Source organism: Alexandromys fortis, unplaced genomic scaffold, assembly GCF_014885135.2.
Source record: "Alexandromys fortis isolate MF-2015 unplaced genomic scaffold, M_Fortis_MF-2015_v1.1 scaffold_9, whole genome shotgun sequence".
In the NCBI taxonomy this organism is placed as follows: Eukaryota; Metazoa; Chordata; class Mammalia; order Rodentia; family Cricetidae; genus Alexandromys; species Alexandromys fortis.
In genome coordinates, this window is record NW_026067892.1 from 18755955 (window position 1) to 18778504 (window position 22550).

At 51.6% G+C, this 22550-nt stretch overlaps 1 protein-coding gene across 1 annotated transcript in view; it reads left to right on the forward strand.

Moving 5' to 3' along the window:
• Col13a1 (collagen type XIII alpha 1 chain) overlaps positions 1 to 22550 on the forward strand; it is a 137090-nt gene that overhangs the window by 73948 nt on the left and 40592 nt on the right. Inside the window, exons 11-20 of the mRNA XM_050142889.1 lie at positions 4572 to 4607; positions 5147 to 5173; positions 6126 to 6152; positions 8080 to 8106; positions 8202 to 8228; positions 8951 to 8977; positions 11711 to 11776; positions 14466 to 14573; positions 16279 to 16305; positions 17307 to 17342. Of these exons, the coding sequence (XP_049998846.1) occupies positions 4572 to 4607; positions 5147 to 5173; positions 6126 to 6152; positions 8080 to 8106; positions 8202 to 8228; positions 8951 to 8977; positions 11711 to 11776; positions 14466 to 14573; positions 16279 to 16305; positions 17307 to 17342 (408 nt within the window). The remainder of the gene's footprint in view (positions 1 to 4571; positions 4608 to 5146; positions 5174 to 6125; positions 6153 to 8079; positions 8107 to 8201; positions 8229 to 8950; positions 8978 to 11710; positions 11777 to 14465; positions 14574 to 16278; positions 16306 to 17306; positions 17343 to 22550) is intronic.

Genomic DNA, 22550 nt, shown 5'->3' on the forward strand with positions numbered 1-22550 from the left:
TCCTTATCATACACCAGGTTACCCCTCAACTGCCCCTACAGCGCCAGCCTGTGGAAGTAGGAGATAGGCAGACATGAAGTCTGCTTGACATTAAGAGTTGAGATCAAGTAGGCAAGCCTTAGGTGGCACTTGGAGACATGGAGAGACAGGCAACCTTCCACTCCGTCAGGAAAGGCCCGGGATAAATACTGCTCACCACAACCAGCTTGCCGTTCTTTTTTTTTTTTTTTTTTCTTTCTTTCTTTCTTTCTTTTTTGTTTTGGTTTTTAAGACAGAATTTTTCTGTGTAGCCTTGGCTGTCCTGGAAGTCACTCTGTAGACCAGGCTGGCCTCGAACTCATAAGAGAGCCACCTGCCTCTACCTCCCGAGTGCTGGGTTAAGGGTGTGCGGCACCACCGCCCTGGCTCCAGCCTTGCCATTCTTAAGGGCTGCCTGCCCATTCTCCTGGAGCCTGCTCAAGAGTCCCACAAAAAGGGGCCATCCAGGCACTTGGAGAAGGATGACTCCATTCCGGTGGCCCAAGGAGTGGGAATCTAGTGTCTGAGTGTCCTCATAGAAGCCGTATGAAATGGAGTGGGAGGCCAGACCCCAAGGTACTAGGCAGGTCATGGCCAAGCTAGGGATGACTGCATGTCAAGGGGCCCATCCCTTCCATGGGCTCCCCAGTTGCTTTTTGGGGACCAGTGGGAAGGACCTGAGCTCCCACCCTCACCCACGAGGAGCTGCTCATACAGGTAGACATATCTACTGAGTGTCTGTCAGGAATGTAAAGCCCCCCAGGTTTGGGTAGAGGTTGAGATTCTAACTGCTTACCATCCAGGCCTATGACAGCGATCTCGTTTGCCATGACAGCTCAGATAGTGGGAGCTGCAGCAGGGAGTAGTAGGGACATGGGGGAAGGGAACCGCTGGGCTTGGGCCAGTCCAGGAAGGAAAGGCTTTAGGAGGAAAAGATAGCGGAACAACACTCAAGGTCTTAGAGTCCACCCAGGGAAGAAGGGTCAGGAGGGTGCCAAGCTCCTGAACTAAGAGGAGTACCTAGAAAAAGGACTGGACGGGAAGGCAAGGATGGGGCTGGAGAGGGCAGCCAGGGCTTTGCGTAAAGGATTCCGTAAGAGTTTGGGAAATACATCCCAAGGCAGGGGTGGGGGCCTTGGGTTGTGTTAAGTGGATGAGGTACACAATGGTGCACAGCATACAGACGTGGCCTCTCCCTGTGCTCAGTGGGAGCACATTGAATGGGAGTGGCCGTGAGTGCTGTCTAAATGCACTGGTCCAAGCTATATCTATATCTATATATCTATCTGACCATCCATTGTTACTGTTGTGTATGCTTTAATATGTTAGACTAGTATTATATATTATTTATGTAAAACCAAATCAAAACAAAATAAGAATAGCAACAAAATGTTAAGATGACAAACATGAAACCATAAACTATAGGAGCAAAATATGAACATGTTTTATAATTCCCAGTAAGAAGGCCTCTTCTTCAAACATGGCAGAAAACCCAAAAACCACAGGGAAAGTTTATCTGTCTAAACATGACAATTCTAGGTGAGCGATTCAACAACAATTGAAAGCAAACAATTCAAAGACAAAGGTGAATTAGGTAGCATCTGCAAGGAGCTGATCTTAACAAACAGCTTTACTCAGACCAGGTCAGAAAAGATAACAAAGTAACAAAAGATTAGTTAAGCCAGGCATTAGGAAGTCTATCATCCCAGCTACCCAGGAGGCTGAGACAGGAGGATCACTTGAGTCCAGGAGTTCAGAGCCAGTCTGGGCAACATAGATCCTGCCTCAAATATATTTGCTTGTTTATACCCTTTGCATAACACATGTTATATAAATAATATATAATACTAGTCTAACATATTAAAGCATACACCATAATAATACATTGCCTCAAACAGCCAGCTCCCCAGCCTGGCATCGGCATGACCAGAAAATACTGGAAGAGGCTGTAAGCTCAGCATAAATTGAGATGTAAATTACAGTCCAGTCCTAAGCCTCCTCAACTGCCTTCTTCGTGCCCAACCTCTCCAGGAAGCAGAGTCCCATTTCCATGTGGTCGATGACAGCATTCCTCCCCAGAGCCTTGAAAAAGCCCTGGTTAGTCCCGGACTTGGAGGGATGCACGCTGCCTACCGGAGCCAGCACTGTAATTAGCAGAGCGTGTGATTATGCCAGCCATGTAAATAACAGCTGAGATGTTATGAAGATGATTCTTGGAACCCTTCCCTTCTGACCTTTTCCTCCAGCCCCTCTGTGTCCAGAGCAGCTACAGAAAGTTTACGTTGGGAGGTTTCAGAGGTTGCATTGCAACAGTTTCCGGGTTTCTCCTTAGGCCTATTCTTAGCAACTCTTATCCTTGAGAGGACAGAGGCCAGCGCCCTCTGACATATGAGTGGTGTTGCTGCTCGCTGGCCTTTGGACACGTGCCCCAAGTCCATCCTGAGACTGCAGCTGACTTCAGCTAGTCAGTTCTCTGTGGATCAGCACCCAACCCTGACATGGCAAGCGGTGCTATACCACCTGGCCAGATGGGTGGCCTTCCTGTGCAGTGGCCTTTGAATATTTCATGCACACATCCAGAAAGGATCCAGGGAGCCTGGAAATATTTCAGGGTCACAGCACATGAGTGCAGAGACACTGTCCCCAGGGTGGGATCTTGTTCTCGAAAACTGCTTCTTGATTAAGACCTCTCTGGGTCCTAAGACGCTGGGGAGGTGGCTCAATGAGTAGCGCTCACCTTGTGAGCAGTGAGCACCTGAGGTCAGGTCTCCATTGCACACAGGAAAAGTCAGGCACTGTGGCACGTGTCAGGAACCACAGCACCAGAGACGGAGACAGGAAGATCCGTGGAACTCGCTGACCAGCTAGTCTAGCCATATCAGTGAGCACTGGTTTCAGCGAAGAGACACACTGTCCTTAAAACTCATGGGAAGAACAATAGAGGAAGACACTTGACATTGCACTGTGGCCTCTAGGCTCATACCTGTGTATACATGGACACACACACACACACTCACGCGCGCGAGCTTGTATACAGGCATACAGTAAACACAAGCAGTCTGGCTAGCTTCTGGTACCCCTCTGGTCAGCTTAATTCAACAAGTGCCCAATGGCGTAGCTTCTGTTTCTAGAGGTGTTACGAGCAAAATTGGGGGTAGTTCTGTGACCTGATGAGATTTCATTGGTTATTCCCATTCTAGGAATGGGGAAACTGAGGCTTGGGGAGGGTAGACAATGACTTGGCATCACACAGTTGTTGGTGACAGCTGGATTAGAACTCAGCTTCCCTGACCCAACAGTCCATACTTGCAAAGAGGCTCTGCTTTGCAAGCTGAGGGGCCCCCAAGCTGAGAGCTGGCATGTGTTTCAGGAAGAGCAGGTGATCCACTATTAGGGGCAGACAGAGAGGCATAGAGGAGACAGGAAGGGAGGTAATCAGGTCACAGGGATGCGGTGGGGGATGGCTTCATCTTAAAAAAACAGGCACATTGGCACACACCTTTAATTCCAGCACTTAGGAGACAGGGGCAGATGGATCTCTGAGTTCGAGGCCAGCCTGGTCTATATAGTGAATTCCAGGACAGCCAAGGTTACTTAGTGAGACTCTGTCTGAAAAAAAAAAAAGCACAAATCAAATTTTTATTACATGTAGTGTGTGTTTGTACACATGTAAGCATGTGCGCTGACAATTTGTAGAAGTCAGTTTTCTCTTTCCACTCTGTGGGTCCCAGGGATTGTACTAAAGTCACTGGGCTTTATGGCAAGTGTTTTAACCTGCTGGGCCATCTTGCTGGAACCCTGACTGATACGAGAGGCAGGGAAGTCCTTGCTGGATCCTGAGGAGAGGAGTGACCAGGCTTCAGTTTCTCAGCTCTCTGATACCCTTGACCTTCGGGTTAGCCTCTCAGACCAGAAGCCACAGTTTTGTGTTTCTTGGGAAGCCTGACCATTAGCCACTGGGCTGTGACCAGGAAACACACAGCTGACTCTGTGGTACTCTGCACCTATAGAGAAATGAGCCCGGATGTCTCTCCTCCCCAAGAGACAGGGACAATCCAGAGATGGCCCAGCCACTGGGAGAAGCCTGCAGAGTAGGAACAATCTGACCCCTTCTAGTCTGAAAACAGTTTTGAAGGTTAATTTCTGCAGACTCCCAAGTCAGCCTTACATTGTAGCCATGAGCAATGCCTATAAATCAAGAAAACGGATTCTATTTTGGTCCAGGACCTCTGTGCAATTCAGAGTAAGCCCTGCACTGTCCTGATTGCCCCATTGGTCTGTTGTCTATTTGCATGTCAAGGCTCAGGGGGCCCAAGCAGTGAGGAGTGTCCCTGGGGACTTCTAGAAGTAGGCCCAGAGGATGCTGGCTGCTTCCTTCCCTCCCTCCAGCTTGGTCCCTGCAGGAACTCTGCTATGATGTGCCCTCCTGTCCTCTCCACCCTCCCATAGCCAGCTCATAGGTGATAACATGGATACAAGGATGGGCACAGAGATGAGCCCTAAGGATAGGCTTGGCTCCTCCTCACTCATCCTCGCTGCTCTGTTTTTCCCAGGGTCAGCCAGGCACTCGAGGCTTCCCTGGATTTCCGGTAAGTACAGAGAGCTAAGATTAGCAGAGATGGGTAGGCCCTGGGCCTGATTGGGTTAAAGTGCATCCACCAAGATAATCCCTGGGGCCACGTTTCCCTTCTGATTCCTAGTCGCTAAGGACCTATTCTGTAACCTTTTATGGGCTGGTAGCTCAGGGCTGGGCTCCTGCTACAAGAAAGAACCGAGGTATCTATATAGATAGTGGTGGCCAGGCAGGAGCTGAATGAATGAACTTCCGGCTGCTACATCCCATTTGATACCAGGATATGGGCAGATGGTGAGCCAGAGAAGTGAGCTGATTGGCCTCTGGTCAGGCACTGAAGAGAGGCCTACCAGGGAAGCAGCAGTAGGGTGGCCATTGCAGTATCCTTTAACCCTTGCCCATGGGGCCTAAATAGGTTCTCAGGGGGCAAAATCAGGGGAGCCACTTGTCGGTGCTGACCAATATTAGTTTTCAAGGAATGCACTGTGCCCGGGTTGCCTCCTGGGCAGGAGACCTGGGAAACTTGGCCCTTGCATCAAACCTTTCTCTTTTCAGGGTCCCATTGGTCTTGATGGCAAGCCGGTAAGTGAATTCTTGGGGTAAGTAGACCCTTGAGCTGGGCTCTGTCCCGCTTCTGCCCAGCTCGCTCACCTGGAGCTCCTGACTCTCCTACACCCCAGGAGATTGAAAGATATTTCCATAGAAAGAAAACTGGCTAAGGGGAAGAGGAGGGAGAACTATTTGCGTAAGTCACCTCTGCCCTCAATAGGCTACCGCAGGGCAAAGTCTCTGGTGGTCAGGCTGGATGCTCAGGGAGTGGAGCAAAAAGCATCCGTAGACTTTGGGGAGGCAAGGAGGCAGCAGGGACAGTAGAGAGGTGGAGTGGCACCGGCGGCTCCAGTACCACCAGAGTGCCAAGATGTCTCCTGTTCTCCTCAAAGTTGGGGTCCCCTCCATAGCTGAGGCTTCATGTGCATATACTCAGGTCCACCTCTGGTCACCTTAACCCTTTGTACTTGGTCTCTTGGTCCAAACATTCATAGCAACTGGAATATGGCTGCCCCTTCAAAGCTCTCAGAATCCCCACAAGCACATGCCCTGGGGGTGTAATAAACATTTAACTCTCCCTCAGCTCATGTCACCTCAGGTGGGGACCTGGCCACCTTCCTAGACAACCACATGTAGCCCAGAGGCTACAGCAGTCATGTCTACTCCCCACAAGGCCAGTTATCCCCCACCTCCGCAGAGCTGTCCTGGGTGTATATAGTGGATGTAGCTGGGGTCCAGGGAAACACCCTCAGCTCTGTTCTTCTTTGAAGAGCAGCTAACTACTAATATAGCATGCAAAGTGAAAGGGGAGACAGCCCTGCCCCTGGCCCAGTCAGCCTGCAGGTTAGGGTTTGGGCAGATGAGTGAATGACAGGTGGCAGTGAGAACAAAAGCTAACAGGACCGCATAAGGAGGAACATACTGGAGCAGGCAGGGTGAGGGCTTCACTGTTTAAACCATGTACATAAAATCCTTTTTCTTCCAGGGCCACCCAGGACCTAAAGGAGAGACGGTAAGACCCCTCACTTTCTTTCTTTCACAAGACAGGTGGGGGACCAGCCTGGTCTCACTCCCACAAAGGGACAAAGCGTGCCTATCACAGTCACCCCCACCAGCTGGGTACACCCTTCACTTCCCTAGATCCTCACACCGTGCAGGGAGACATGGTAAGCCCTTTATCTCCTGCACTGGAGACATCCAGAGTGTCACCCTTGACCCGTGCCACATAACTTATCGGGTCAACTAGTAACTATCTCACGTTCTGAGACTTCACAGACTGAGCTTTTTCCAACACGCTAACATCAGCACCCTCGGGATGCTGTGCAGGGTGTTCCCTAGGAGATGGTGGCCCTTTGCTTTCCCACAATGGCTTCCCCTGAGCTGTCCCAGGACTCTCAAGTCCCACCACTGTGCACCTGCTCACAGGTTCCTAGTTTCAAGATAGAGCCAATTGTGAGTCTGAAGCAGGAGCCTTCTCTATATCTTGGCACACTGAGACCACTCAGCCAGGTACCCAGAGGCCTAGAGACTGGCATTCAGGTGCTTCCCACCGGCCAGCATAGGTCTAACAGCAACCTCAGAAGCTCAGGCTTCAAATTCATAGGGCTAACAGCAACCTCAGAAGCTCAGGCAAGGGTTCAAATTCAGAGCGTGTTGGACCGGAAATGGCTAGCCTCCCATGATCATACCCTGAGCCACCATGTCTGAACACTGTCATTCTCTTGGCGCTGGGAGGCAGCGATGATGCCAGCCCCTTCATCTTCGGCCCTGTGAGGAAGGGCAGAGCATGCCCCAGAGGGGTCAGCCCACACATAGTCTGTTCTGTCCTCTTACCTATACGTCAGCATGGGCCTCCTCAACCAGGGCGTCAGTGAGAGCTCCTGAAAGTCCATCAGACACTGAGCTCCACTTCTCCCTTGAACCGGACAATAAGGAGACCTTGACAGAAATATCAAGTCCTCTTGTGCCTTCCAGGGAACTCAGAACATAAGGGTGTCCATCCCAGGTTGCTGTACACCACGAGCCTCTCAAAATGTAGTGTCTGCTCCACCCATGCCAGTCTGTTGGTTGTTTTTTCACTCTTTGCTCTTTTAAGGGACCCACCACCCAGCTCCCAAATAAATCACACGGAGTCTTCTTATGACTTATGTATGTCCAGTCTTTTCTTGGCTTGTTTCTAGCCAGCTTTTCTTAAGTCATCCCATCTACATTTTGTAATAGGGCTTTTATCTCTATTCTGTATGCATTTCTTTGCTTCATACTCTGTGGCTTGCTGTGTAGCTGGGTGACTGGCTCCTGGAGTTCTTTTCCTTTCTCTCCTAGATCTTTTCTTCCCAGATTTCTTCTCCTTTTTATTCTCTCTGCCTGCCAGCCCTGCCTATCTTTTTTCCTGTCTTGCTATTGGCTGTTCAGCTCTTTATTAGACCAATCAGGTGTTTTAGACAGGCAAAGTAACACAGCTTTACAGAGTTACGCAAATGCAACATAAAGGAATACCATACATCTTTGCATCGTTAAAACAAATGTTCCACCGCATAAACCAATGTAACACATCTTAAAATACTATTTCACAACACCAGACTTTCTGGTTCAGTGGTCAGGAGAGTAGGAAGCAGGCTGTGTTGGAGTCTCCTGAGGCTCCCAGATGTAGGGAGTCCTTTGGAGTAAAATGCTCTGGTACCCAAGCCTCCCATGCAGAGGGCCCTTAGGGTGTCAGTGGCTGGAGGAATGAGTGAAGGGGACAGGGAACAACTGGCCACACCTTCTGAGGCTTAGCATATAAGGCCATACAACCTTAGACAAGTTGAACCTAGGGAGTCCTGCCCTGTAGGACTTTGGGACAGTCTGAGAAGTGCCTAGGAGGGCGACATCTGTGTCAACCCAACCAGGCATGTGTCTACGACCTACCCACCCACTGACACATGTGTTTTCTTCCACAGGGCCTGGTGGGTCCCCGAGGACAACCGGTTGGTAGTTCCTCTTCCTTGTCCCCAGTAGGGAGGTTGGGGACCATGTGGCCTGGGATTTGAGCCCTGACACTGTCATTTCCTTCTCTTTGTAGGGCCCTCAGGGACAAAAGGGAGAAAAGGTAAGTGCAGTTGAGGCTTCCTAGACCTTCACCAGGGCCAGAGTAGAAAGGGGTCAGAGTTTAAGATCACGTCCAGATCTGAGTTTAAAAACAAACAAACAAACAAACAAAAAAACCTCTGGAGATACCTAGTATGTAATAGAAAAACAATGACACCCCCACACTGTCAGTCTTGGATCTGAAGACCTGCACGTAGTTTGTTCCTGTCCACCTGCCATTCCCCGAGTTCCTGTACTCTATGACATGAACTTAGAACCCTGCTGGCCTAACTTTCTTGGCCTCCTGCATTCTCTGTCTTGTTCACTTTCTGATCAAGATTGGTAGGTTTACCCCTGGACAGTGATGCAGGATCCTGGCATTCTTGGCTTAGGGGAGATGTTCTTGGAATTCTGCCAGCCACTGCCATCATAAAGTCTGTTGGTCCCATCAGGGCTATTGAGTACTAGCACAGGGTATGGACTGACAAGCGAGCTGGACTTAATTCCTAACCCTACCATCGTGGTAGGTGGCATGTAGTGGGGTCCTGTCTCTGTACCCAGAGCTCTGGCCCTAGGGGGTTCCTCTTGTTGCTTACTAGAGGCAAGGGAGAGGGAACCACTTTATCTGCCTCAGAGGACCCAAAGCAGGACAGTGGTACCAGTGGGTGAGGAGATGCATGGTGTGTTATGGGGTGCAGATTCCCCTAATAAGGACCTAACACCTCTCTCTCTCCCCCTCTCTAGGGTCAGTGTGACGAGTACCCACACAGGGTAAGTGATGCTTCAAGCTAAGGGTGCCCTTTGACCCATCCTCAAGCCCAGTCATTACCCTGGGGTGGGGGGACCTGCAACCCTGTATAAGGTGCAGTGTGCTCCGCCCTACAGCTGACAATGACTTGCTTTTGGCACTGTGTCAGGGTGGTCACTGTGTCTGTTTGCATGGAGCCAGAATCCTATATGACCTTGTTTGTCTGCTGAACAAGTATCTGAGAGTCTCTTGTGTGTGTCACTTTGCCCTCTGTTGGCCAAGAGGCGTGCATGGGGCTGAGTATTGCCTCTCTGCCCTGTAGGGCGTGCGCGCACGTGTGTGTGTGTATGTGTGTGCGCGTGCGTGCGCATGTCCGGCAGTCCAGGACAAATATGAGGGACTTTTGAGTTAGTCATGGTTTCAGATGACCCAGATCTCCAGGAGGGGAGGTCATCTGGCCACCGCATCCTTGGAGGCCGTGTGTATCTTGTCTGTTAGGAACACAGGAAACCCTTCTCAGCAGGAGTGTTAGGATGGGGTGGGATGTTTCTGAACTGAGATGGTTCCTCTTGACCCTGTCTTTTCCTGGCTCCCTCTAAGTCTGCGGAACCTGATGTTCACTTGTGCCCTGCTGGAGACAAGGGAGGGCAGAGTCCTTCCCCAATCCCTTCCTGAAGCCCCAGTGGGACATCCTGTCATGCTCAGTCCTGGGCAGAAAGTATAAAAATCATCTTGGGAAATCTTCCATCTATAGGGACCACAGTGTACCCAGAAACACACAATCTATTCCCCTGGCTGCTACTACAGCTGGGCCGGGTAGAACTTAGGGGATAGAGCCTATCATACCCCTTCATCCCACTCCTATCCCTCTCCACAAACCAGGCTCAGAATGTACATGACTCTCCAGGGTCTCTGAGAAGGTATGGTTAACATGGCCAGCCTCTACCCAGCCTCTCAGGACACAGAAAACCATGGCGGTCCCTGACGTCTGGGTCCTTGGACCAGAGAGAGGCTGTGCATGGTTTGGTGTGTAAGAGGCAGCAATAGATTTGAGGTCCAGGCCTATTCAGGGATGTAGGGTCCTGCCGTTCCATCCAGCTCATCCTGACACAACAATAGAAAGCCAGCTGTGTTTATTTGGAACGGTGGACTTGCAAGACGGCTGTATGACCCAAAAGAAAGAGCATCCCCTGGCACAGAGACAGCACAGCTGCAAGACCTTCTGCAGTGTGTCATTGACTCTGCGGAGATGCTTAGGTCAGGGAGGGCATGATTTCTGCCCCTCAACCCTGTACAAGAACAGAGAAGGGAACAGTGGTAAGAAGTTCCAGAAGCATAGTCTAAGGACTTCAGGCAGGCAGGGACGGGAGGCGTAGTAAAGACCGAACCGGCAGGCCAGTTGATTTAGAAGTGTGAGCTTAGGAAGCCTTTAGTAGATTGGTGGGTTTCCAAGGGGTGGGCAGAGGTGGGGGTGCTGACAGGTCCCCAGGACAGCCTGGCTAGTCTAGCAGGAAAGGAAAAAGCTAGGCAATGAGCGGGAAGTCCTTTGGCATCCGGCAGGGTTGCTAGGTCTGTGGGCTCTCTCCTGCTCGATGTGACCCCATCTCTGCTACCCCTCCCTTTGCCTCCCGAACCAGGAGCACCCAGGCGGCGTCCTGGCAGCTCTGCGCTCTGACCCAATAATTGCCCTAAAGGTTTGTCGGTCCTAGATGGGCTCCAGCCCCTCTTGGCTGAGATGCTTCCTGGACACAGAGCACAACACCGCACATCCCTGGGCCCAGCGTGGGAGGATGGGGCTCTGCATGGCTCAGTGTGTGGCAGCTGCTCCCGTGTGCAACAGGAATAGCCTAGAAGGGCCACCCCAGATGGGCTCCTAATTCCCTGAGTTTTCAGCCTAGCTGGCAAGTTGAGGGGCCTTAAACACATGGGGTTGACCACCCCCCTAGGTCTTTGCCTTCATATGGATTCTAACATTCCGGTCATCTCCACGGGTTTAGCCTAGGAGACAAAAAGCAGCAAAAATGACCCAACATGAAAATTATGTTAGATAATGTGATTGGAAGCTGCCCGTCCTCCTAGAAGTGGTTGACCACCCTAAGACATCTTTTCTGAGCTTACCAGCCACAGAATGAGGCCTCCACAGTACTTAGTGAATGCCTCACAAGCCACACCCTCAGCCAACTCAACCCCAGAGGCCAGGCTTAACTTCCCTTGACCGTGGTCCTCAGATTCGCTGATGTCAACTATTCTTGTCCTACCAAAAAGGAACCCACAGGGACCACACGCCAGCTTGACTCCACGCACCAATTTAGCTCGTTCTGTGGCTCCCGACCCTCAGCCCAGCAGCGGCCATCCACCCGGCAGGCCTGGGTGGGGCAGTGCAATGTTGGGTGGTGTGTTACGTGGCCCGAGTGGCCTGGTATGACTTCAGAGGTGGGTGGGTCTGGTCAGGGAGAGCCCCTCTTCCGGAATTCAAGGAGGCTACTAGCCAGTAGCCAGAGCTGAGGCAGGGTACTTATGAGGCCATGTCTTCAAAAGGACAGCTGAGGCTGCTGCCAAAAGCAAAATTATGATTGTCTCTGTCCCTAGAACTGAGCCTCAGGGGTGCCTACCACACCCCCTCCCCCAAGTCTGTCCTGCCGCTGTGTTCACACTGATCTCTCTCCTCCTCTTCTCTCCACTTGGCCTTCTGGGGACTTCCTGCATCACTCTGAATACCTGCGACCTCTGGCCTTCCAACTCCTGTCTCTCCTCAGCTGTTGCCTCTCCTCAATTCAGTGCGGCTGGCTCCACCCCCTGTCATTAAAAGGCGGACCTTTCAGGTAGACACCATGTGGAGCTTTCCCAGGGGCTTGGCACATCTTGGGGTCGTGGCAAGGCAGCTGGGGTTATCCACTACGCCAGAACCTGTTTCTAACAGTTACCGCAAATTAGACAATCATTGGCCCAGTGTTGCCATGAAAGCAGAAAGACACAGTATACAGGCCCCACCACAGCATGACACCTGACATCCACCAACAGTAGGCATTCCGACATCCTGTTTGCAGGCCTGATGCTGTCTTTCAATGGTATACCACTGTCTTTATTGCGCAGATGCAGAGATAAAGGCTCAGATATGTTCAGTAAGCTGCTTGATGTCACAGAGCGAGGATTTATGCCCAGGTTCTCTGCCTGGTCCCAGTGTGCCTCAGCTCCCTCCACAGTAAAGTAAGAACAGGCACAGGGACTGTGATAGGGCAGGGAAACTGAGTCACGGGAACAGCAAGAGGGCGAAATGGACATGAGAGCCAGATGTCTGACGCCTGAACACACACTCTCCCTGCTCAGGCACACTTCCTGCTGAGTTTCACCCCTCAGAGCCTGGGTGTGAGGAGCAAGAGAGTTTGTAGAACAGCATGGCCCACGACCAGCAGGCAAACAGCTACTTTCCTGCCTTCTGCCTTGTCTCCAAGGAGGCTTGGCCAGGAGCAGGTTCCCAGGGAAAAAGCATCATTGATTTTTTTTTTTTTTTTTGAGGCCCCATGTTGTTTGAGGTCACATGAGGCTAGGGGCTGCCTGTCTTACCCTTCATCTGCCTTCTGCGGCCCAGGTGTCCCCAAGGGCCTGGGAGCAGGGAGTGGCAGAACCTTGAGCTACTTGCCTGGTGAGTCCACAACCCAGGAACGTGGATACTCAAGTCCCTGACTGAATAAGGCTGAAAACTCACTCCAATGATCAGCTAAAAATACAGAGTCACATGATACAGGCGCAGCCTATTAAGCATTCAGCCCATTCTTGTAGAGCGCAGATCGCATTACCCCACCAAATCCTCGAGAGCCTCCAGGGCTCCAAGGGTTGCTCAGGAGGCTGTTGGCAGCTCAAAGCAGCGCCAGGCCCATTCATGGGCTCTCATCCTGCTGCAGACAGGCCCCATTTGAGGGAAGGTGAGGTAGTGCCCCTGAACACGCCACACACACACACACACACACACACACACACACACACACAGAGTAACTGTGCAGACTTGCTTGCTCTAGATCCTACTGTGAGGGCTACAAAGGGTGGCTCAGTCAGTAAGTACCTGTTGGGCAAGCAGGAAGACATGAGTTCGGACCTCCAGGCACATACTTGTAATCCCAGCCTTGGGATGGGAAAGACAGGAGACTCCCTCAGGGCTCTCTTAGCCTAATCGGTGATCTCCATGTCCCAGTGAGAGACCCAGTCTCAAAAGAAATGAGCACAGCCTCTGAGGAATGATACCCAAGACTACACACATACGTGTGTGTGTCCTCCACACGTGTGCATACACATACATACCAGAACCATGCATGATTATCTTATGGTAGCTGCATTCCCTGCTCCCCGTGGGCCATATTGTTCATTTCCAGTTGGTAGAAGAAGACCATAGAGCAGTGGTTCTCAACCTTCCTCATGTCATGACCCTTTAATACGGTCCCTCATGTTGTGGTGACCCCCTGACCATAAACTCATTTTGTTGCTACTTCATAACTGTAATTTTGCTGCTGTTATGAATCGTGATGTAAATATCTGATATGCAGGATATAGTGTGATTCCCAAAGGGGTCGTAACCCACAGGTTGAGAACCACTTCCCTAGAGGAGTAGAACCAGCTGCCACCTGTTGCTGTGTCCATGTCCAAGGCCCAGAGGTGGCTCGGCAAGACTTTCCCATATTGCCTTGACCCTGGTTTCCAGAGCAGAACCAGAAGGAGTTGCCCTCATGATCTCTGCAGACTCTCTGGGGAGTTAGGGTTTTATACTGTCAGCCACCATGGGACATGAGAAGGCCTGCCAGTTTCCTATCGATAAATATATATTGATTATGCATGTTACACAAGGTGGTCGCGAGTTAGCCGCAAGGATAAGCTTACGTAAGAGCCAATCCTGACTGATGCATTTAGCAGATGGTGCTGGAGGCCACTTACAAAGGGCAAGGGCTTGACTGACGAGCCCAGCTCAATTGTACAGTGAGCCAGATAAAACCCCGTGGCCTCTGACCTAGGGTCTCATTTGATCCTCTGGAACAGATAGTCAAAACCAGCATATGCTAAGATGGGGAACAAGGACCTCCATGCTCCCATCCTGTCGCTGGGAGGCCAAGGCTGATGATAAACTTGATACATTAAGAGAGCGGTAGAGGCAGGCTGCAGACCACCTGGGCTCAGCCCAGGCACTGGGCCAGGCCAGGAGCAGGGCCTGGATTCAGGCCAGCGGCCATCTCTCACTCTCTGTTTCTGCCACTACTGCCAAGTCCTCTGCCTTGAAGACCGCTAAAAGCCCCCACAGCTCAGCAACCCGATGTCTTGGAGCACTCCTTGCTGCCATTAGCCCCTGCATGCAGTCACCATCACTGCCACTGTTACCCTCACCATCCACCCACTGCACCCACTGCCCCCCACTGCGTTCCTAGCAGGGTCCACAGAGGCCTCAGCAGCTGCATGGCACATGGTGGGGGCGGGGCCTGACCGCTGCTCTGAGACCCTCTCGCTAATCCATGTTTTCTCTGACTTCAGGGGGAACAAGGCCAGGCTGGCATCCAAGGCCCTCCAGGGCCACCAGGCCCCCCAGGACCAAGTGGCCCTCTGGGACACCCAGGACTGCCAGGGCCTATAGGGCCACCTGTAAGTATCCCTCTTTTCTGCTCCCTAGAAGTCTCCAGAAGCCTCTAAACCTTGAATAGTGACCAGAATGACAGAAACATTTTGTCAGGGACCTGAACATGGGTGGCCTCTGTGAGAAACCATCCATGTCTATGACTCTGCTCGCCTGTTTGCCCTCCCAGCTCTACCAGCACAGCTGCAGGGCCATGTCAGTTGTGGTCCCTGTGGGTCGCTCTAATAAGTACTACGTTACATCACTGCAGAGTAACTGGGGGAAGTCTGAAGGGCCTTTTCCATCTGTCCCCAGCCCCAGTTTAAGAAAACCACAGTCAGGGCAGTGGATTCTGGACAGGTACTGGGCGTCGCCTCTGATGTCTATGTCTTCCAAGGTAAATGCAGGATCCATGCTGCTGGACCGCCTTCCAGGCGAGCTTCCCAGTCAGTGGGGCCCTGTGTCCATGGGCCTGCTGGGGAAGGGTGCCATGGACATCCCCGTCAAGTGGCAAATCCACCTCCAGCTCACTCATTTTCAAACTCTGGCCAAGACCATGTCCTCCACAGCCGCAGTATAGCAGACATATGTGTGTAGAATGCCGATAAAGTCTTCCAAGTCGCTTGAAAGAGGTGACACCAAAACCATTCAAGTTCGTGCCCAGGCCCTTCAGCTGCTCTAACATTTAGCCATCTTGAGACTTTGTGGACCATCCCTGTGACCTGGACAACAGCTCTGGCTCCCATTGGGCTAGGAGGGCTGTGCTGTAATGACAGCCTGTGCTTAGCTTGGTCCCCAAAAGGCATACTTACACAGTTTTACCCCAGGATTTCGGCAGGGGCCGGGGTTAGTCACACCTCCATCCATCTGTCAAGGGGGAAAACAGAAAAACTGAAAGGAAATGAATTTAGAAAATTGAGCCAGACTAAGCTTCCAAAGTACCCCAAATTCACGGCTTTGCCAACTACCACCCTCCGACCCAGTACTAGGCTCTTGTTCTCTATATGACAACAGGATGTATTATTTTGCTTGTTTGCTTTTTCTTAGATCATTTATAGAGGAATAAACCCTGAGTGTGTTTTATACCAGTTGAAACAGACTAGACCTAGACTTCATGGTTTTCTCTGGCCCATGTTTACTGCCCAGACCTCCACCCAAGACCACAGAACCCAGTCACCCCTGATCTCTCCTTCAGTACCCACAGGACCCTGTACCCACACCAACTCACCATGGCCGGCTGCTGTGGCAGACGGGGTCCAACAGGCTCTTCTTCAGGGGTTCAGGGCCAAGGGCAAGATCAGGGCTTTGCTGGGCAAGGTCAGCTTTCCAGCAAGGGGCCTAAATTAGGAGGTACGTGACTGAAGGATCTTTACTAAGCCACACTGCCAATTTAGCCCCAGGCCACTGACCTACTTTCCAGTGGGCGAGCTAAGCACAGTTGCCCACAGTGCCCACATGGCTCCAGTCGGAGATGCTAGCCTGTTGTCCCCATGTGCCCTCCCTAGGTGTCAGTTACTCTCCAGGACATCCTGGAGCTATCTGGGCTTCTCTACTCCAGCCTGGAGCTATCGGGGGCTCTCTGCTCCGGCCTGGAGCTATCTGGGGTTCTCTGCTTCCAGCCTGGAGCTATCTGGGGCTCTCTGCTCTGGCCTGGAGCTATCTGGGGTTCTCTGCCTCTGCCTCCACTGTGAACATGACTAACCTTATCCACTCACCTTCTCCTTATTTCTACAGGGTTTACCTGGGCCTCCTGGAGCAAAGGTGAGTGCTCCCCTGAGTGATAATGAGTGCTCTAGGGAAGGCATTCCCTGTAGGGGGTGCCAGCTGAGAGGGACTGGAGCTGAATGATGGATTAAACATGGTCTATTTCTAAAACATCTCCTCCTCTTCTTGGACTGTTTTGATCCTAATATGTAACACCTTTCTTGGGTTCAAGCTGGCTAAGCAAGCTCTATGGTTGGCATAGAAGGTACACTCCGGGGTTGGAGGTGTAGTTTAGTGGTTGAGGGTTTGCCTAGAATGCATGAGGCCCTGGGTTTGAATCCCCAGTGCTTCATAACCAAAGTGTGATGCTTCTGTCCGCAGCCAGAAAGCAGAGGCAGGGAGGACCAGAGGGTTCTGTGTGGCTACATAGCAAGTTAGAGGCCAGCCTGGGCTACAGGAGACTGTGTCTTAAAAAAAATAAAATAAAAAAGGTTGTTTTTGTTTTCTAAAGAATAAAAAAAAAAAGAAGAAGAAGAAGAAAGCACAATCTTGTCTGCCTGGGAGTTTGTGTTCTAGTTGAAAACACAAGGCAGACAGATGTCATGACATGGTCATAGTGTCCCCAAAACTGTCCAATATGGAAAAACCTCCAAAGTGATCTGATCCCTTGTGAAATGTTGCCTGGCAGCCCACGATGGCAAAGGCAATTGCACTTTGAAGTCAGAAACCCTGGGGACCAGAGGGCATAAAGCAACGAGGGTGGCCACCGCGTTGCAAACATGGATGCAGGGAGCTGGAAGGGGCTGGGAAAGAGATTCATTGAGAGAACCAAAACGGGATGTCCGGTGTCCCAACAGCTGACCCCTTGCAGCACCTTTCAGCCATCAGAACCGTATCTGGGGACCTTCGAGGGGCTCTGGTGGCTGTTGCTCCAGGAATAGATAGGTCTGAAGGACCTCCCAGGGGGGTCATGGGGAGGCAGAAGGAGACCTTGTGTAGCAGAGAGCACCAGCTGGTCTGGTATGAAAAAACATTTGGCTTTTTTTTTTCTTCCCCAGGGAGATCCAGGGATCCAGGGCTACCATGGCCGCAAGGTAAGCAAGAGGGGGAGGGAGAACACTACCTCTTCTGTGGGGAACCCAAAAGGGGCCTCATTACAGGGGTGCACACAGCCAGGGCTGGGTGGGTAAGAGCATCTGCTCACACCTGTGCTAGCCATATGTGTCTCCTTGTTTATAAGATTGTCTGAATACTCAGAACCGATGGGACAGGGCCTTGGTGGGCTGGTGGTCCAACCCAACCTCAAGTAAGGGAGTGTCTCTCTTATTGGCCTGGCTGGCCATGTCTGGTATCTGGACTGGGTGATCCAGAATACTGGGTCCCTCTAACACAAGCTCCATGCTGAGCCTAGAAGAGGGTGTAAACAGACCCAGCCCTGCTTGAGAGCAGTTCTCAGACCAGATGGACAAGCATTCCCACCCAGATTGCCCTACCAGAAGCTAACGGTTAAGTGCTACTCCTACAAAGCACTCTGAAAGCATGGTGGAAAGATAGAGTCCAAGTGGGAAGAGTTAAAGCAGTCAAGTGCTCAACCACATGAGTGGGTATATCAGCTAGCTAGTGCTGTGTAACAAAGTATCCCAAATAGACTAACTTAAAATCATGATTATTTCTTATGTTTCTGTGGATTGGTGACCTGGGGTTCTACAGTTCCACCTGGGTTCACTGGGGTTACCATATGATAGCTAGGAGGGTAAAGTATCATAGCTGTGGATGGTACTGGCTGGTGGCGTCTGCTCTCCAGGTGCCTTTCATCAAGCTGAATAGGCTTCCCCACAGCAAGGTGGTAGGCTTAGAGCAGCCTCCAAGGTGGGAAGGTTCAATGCATGAGCACCCTCTCAAGCATCATCTTATACCACACTTCCTAAGGACCTTCTACTCAAATGGGTCACACAGCTACGTTACCTGTAGCAGCATAGGAAGAGACCTACTTCTGACAGATGGATTGAAGGGGCAGGAAAGCTCTCTGACTGTTTGCCACGGACCTCTGTGATCCCTTAGCAGATCAAAAAGGAAATGGTATTTTAGTAAAGGAAACCATTTGAGCCAGGGCCCGGAAGCAGTTACTACAATAAACTGTAAGAGTATAATACTTTAGATGACAGCCAGGACTTACGAATGCCAGCAGTAGGACAAGCATTGTCCTGCAAGGCAGCCTGTACTGTTCCCAATCCTATACTCCTTGGGAACTGCTTTAATTTGCTCCCACCTAGCGCATGGGGAAACTGAGGCTCACCCGAGTCTCAGCTAGGAGAAGTCAAAGAATTCAAATCAGGTCTTGGTCCTTCTCATGGTACCAGATGCAACAAGGATTCCCAGTCATTGGCTGGGAAGCTCCAGAACCTTCCAGAAGGGGGAAAATGCAGTGGGAAGGAAAGGTATGGGTTGGGGAAGGAATCTTGGAAAGGAGACTCACTCAGCTAGGAGTACACGCCCCACTCCGGTTCTGGAGGCTGCCATTAGCTGTGGTGTTTTATGGGTGCCTGGTGGGGGAAGCGGTGAGACACCAGAGATCTTTAATTAGTTCTGCATAAACTGAGAGGCTTGCATTGTGTCAGGAAGTGGAAATTACAGCCCCCACGGTTGCCTCCATCCACTCACTCAGACTCACAAAATTTACTGCCTCCTGGCGCAGCACGGCTCGGTTTTCCCATTAGCAGTCAGGTCAGGTCTTCCAAGCTGTGAAAGGGTGGAGGCCTGTCAGAGGGGGCCCCGGGGTCACAGTGATGCCCTTGTCTGGGACTGTTGTGACTAGCAGTGTCTACCTCCGCCACAAACAAGCATAATCCCTCCAAAACAGAATGTGGGAAAACAGTCTTGAGGCTGGAGAGGGCCAGCTGCGGGCTAGGGTGTCCCAATACTGGGGGACCTGGAGCCATGTCCATCCTCCATGAGGGCAGATGGTAGCAGGGGTCAGTCAATCCAGGCATCCCTGCATCTGCAGAGAAATGGCGCAGTTCCGTTGAGGGAGGGGCAGCTCCTGGGGAAGAGGACGCTGGCTCCGGCAGAGAACTCTAGCCTGACAGAACGGGACTATGCTGCTTTCCTGGGATTAGACGTGAACAAGTCCTATGGTGACCCTCCAGGAAAAAAAAAAAAAAAAAAAAAAAAATAAAACAGTTCTAGCTGCATCCGAGATACTTCCTCATGCCAGGTGCCAGGGAGAGAGCCAGAGGCCTGGAACCACTGGCCTGGACTGGTAACAGGTGCGTCTGCAGTGGTTGAGGTTACAGTCCCTTCTTGCTCAGGGAAGCCATGGCTTCCTGGAGGCCTTCAGAGCTTTGTGAGCCATAGCCTCTTGGCACCTTGTTCCCCAGTTGTATCTAGGGCAGTCAGAGCCCCCTCAGCCCAGCCTCTCATGCTGAGTTCCTTATGGCGTCTCTCTTTGCTGGACCACGCCTCTCTGCTCCTCCATAGAAGTCTCTTTTCACAATTTCTAACAGTCAAGGCCGTAACTGCCACCTCTACCTTTCTGAACCTTCACCCCCTCCTAGCGACCTCCCAGGTAACCTCAGCACCCCACACCCCTGCCATTCTCCCTCTTCTGGTGCCCTCATCCTATCGCCAACTCCTTTGTGCCTCCTGGTCCCCTAGCAGAGGGCTCCCCTTTGAGGAGACAGACACACTGGGACTGTGGTGTCCTGACCCCAGCAGCCCTCGTGCCCAAACAGACACCTGCTTCCCTCTCAGTCCTGACACGGAACGATTGTCACTCACACTTGGTCAAGTGCGGCCATCCTCTGCGTCTTAGTTCAGCCAAAGTGCAATGGTATCTGTCTCACTCCAACCTCACCAGAGCCACGGCTGAGAGGCCATTATCCCCCAGGTGGTAATACTTTGCCTAAAGTTTCACGGTTGGCGAACATGCTGGAATCAGAAGCGCGGTCTCTCCACCCTGTCTGAAAGCACCTGTGGATCCTCTAGGAGAGGAAGGCTGAATGATGCCCGCCCCCCCCCCTTTACCCATCAGTCTTCTCTTTCTTTCCTCCCACTCTGTGCTTCGTTAAGGTGCGAGAAAGAAAAATTAATTTGGGAGAGGAGTGAACATGGATGTCAGGAAGATGTTCCCCCTCCGTCCAAGGGAGCCGTGGCCACCAGTTATGGTGACATAGAGCTGAGAAAGATACGCACCCGTCCCATCGAGGTCTCTATGGGAGAAGGGGAGCCCTTGGTATAGCAGACAGACCTGCCTCGTGAGCTCTGCTTGCTCTGCCTCCAAGCCTTGGCACACAAGGTGGAGTTTAATTTCTCAGCCTGTGAAGTATAAGGATAAGGCACTAACTCCATCGCTCTACCGGCTGGACCTGGTCTGTGTCCACTCAGCCAGGACAGCAAGGATTACGTCACTACTAGCTCTTTGAGATCAAAACCCAGGGTGACTGGCACCCTTGTGCAGCCTGTACCTGCCTAGGGCCACCCTCCTGCCTAGACATTGCGTATATTGTTGTGCACCCATGCGGTACCTGTTTGGCCCAAGTTGATGGCGAGCATCCATCTTAACTCCGCTGCAGGATACAAAGCGTGTTTCGAACATCACACATCACAACCTCAGCTCTCGTTCAGACTAGTGTGGGGCACAAGCCTACAAACCTGATGGGAGCTCATCCCGTGGTGCACCCCAGACTCTCCGCATGGGTCTTTGTAGAGCACCGTAGCTGGACACACATTCTAAAGGAGATAGTTCTGTGGGGTGATGACCAGCGTTGTCAGGAATACTCTCTGAACCCCTCCCCCATGCCAGGCAGGGTGCCAGGCACTCCACAGGCATCACTTTATTGCCCCGCCCCCTCGTTGAGCTAACCTTAAACTCATTAGGTAGCTGAGGATGACTTTGAACACCTGATCCTTCTGACTTCCCGAGTGCTAGGGTTTTATAGCTCTGCTGCCCCACACCCGGCATATGTGGTGCTGGAGATTGAGCCTAGGGTTTTGTGCATACTAGGCAAGCATTCTACCAACTGAGCCTCATCTCCAGCCCCTGTGCACCATTGTACTGTCTCTGTTAAATCCACCTCTGAAAGTCGGATTTTTTGATAATCTCTAGCAAAACATGGATCACAGAGTCTGCCTCCCTCTAGCCTACAGTTGCGAGGTGGTAACACCTGATCTGTCTAAATCCAAAGCCTTACTACTCTGAATGACTTTGCTACCCCCGTGTTAGAGTCTCCAAAGGAAACTAGTGTTCTGAAAGGCTTTCTCCCTCATCTTCCCAGGAAGGACATGAGGTGGCAGCTGAGAACTCCTCTTTGTGGAGACCAAGAGCTTGGCTGGGTTCAGATCTTGCAGGACAGAAGGTGTAGGCACATGGGTACCTCGTTTAGATGAACTGAGAGTGTGCTCTGACCAGTCGAGTGACCCTAGATAGCTGAGCTGGTGCTTGCTTCTAAACCAGCTCTTATCAAACGTCCACTACTCCTGAGTGATCCCTGTGGCCCTCTGGCTCACAGAGGGTCCAAGTGACCCAAGCTCCCTGTGGCATTTCCAGACAGCAGAGGGAATAGAGCATTTTCTGTCAACGTTGGGAAGTCCCAGTGAGGACATCCAGACTCTTGAAATGGGTGCAGATAAGAACAGGGAGACATGGGCCTCAAGGGGACAGGACAGCCCCAGCCCCCACTCCATGACCTCTGGGCTCTGCTTTGCCCTCCAAAGTCCACAGATTAATTAGAACTGACTACACAACCAACCGATCTCAAATTGCGATTACAAGCCAGCCATCCTTCCAAAGCCCCAAGCCTTCAGTGGGGCACCCGACCCAGGAATTCCCTGGATCACTCCCTGCCAGCCCTAATTACCGGAGGACCTGGGATTTCCATGGTTTCTTGGGTCCTTGCTTCTGGGCAGGGAAGCTGGGGACGTTGGAACTCAGTCACCCTTTTCTCAGAAAAGTGTTGGGTCTCCTACCCTCATCTCTCCAGCTTTTTCAACCCAGGGGCTCCCCAGCTTTCCCAGTCCACTCGCCAGACAATCTCCCATCCCCTGCAGAGAACAAAGATGCCATGTCACTGGCCCCTTGTAAGAGAGCCCTGGCCCCGAGTTAGGGAAAGCCATTCATCTCCCTTGCCTGCCGGCACTTTGCTTGGCTGCGGAGCTGACATTGAAGCCTCACCCCTATTCCAGACAGACTTCTTGCCAAGTCCCTGTGCAGCTTGTTCAACAAACAGTAAATCATCAATTAGGAGGCCACACCCGTTGGTCAAGCTTGTGCCATCCTGTCATCTCTGGAGAGGATGGGTCCTCCC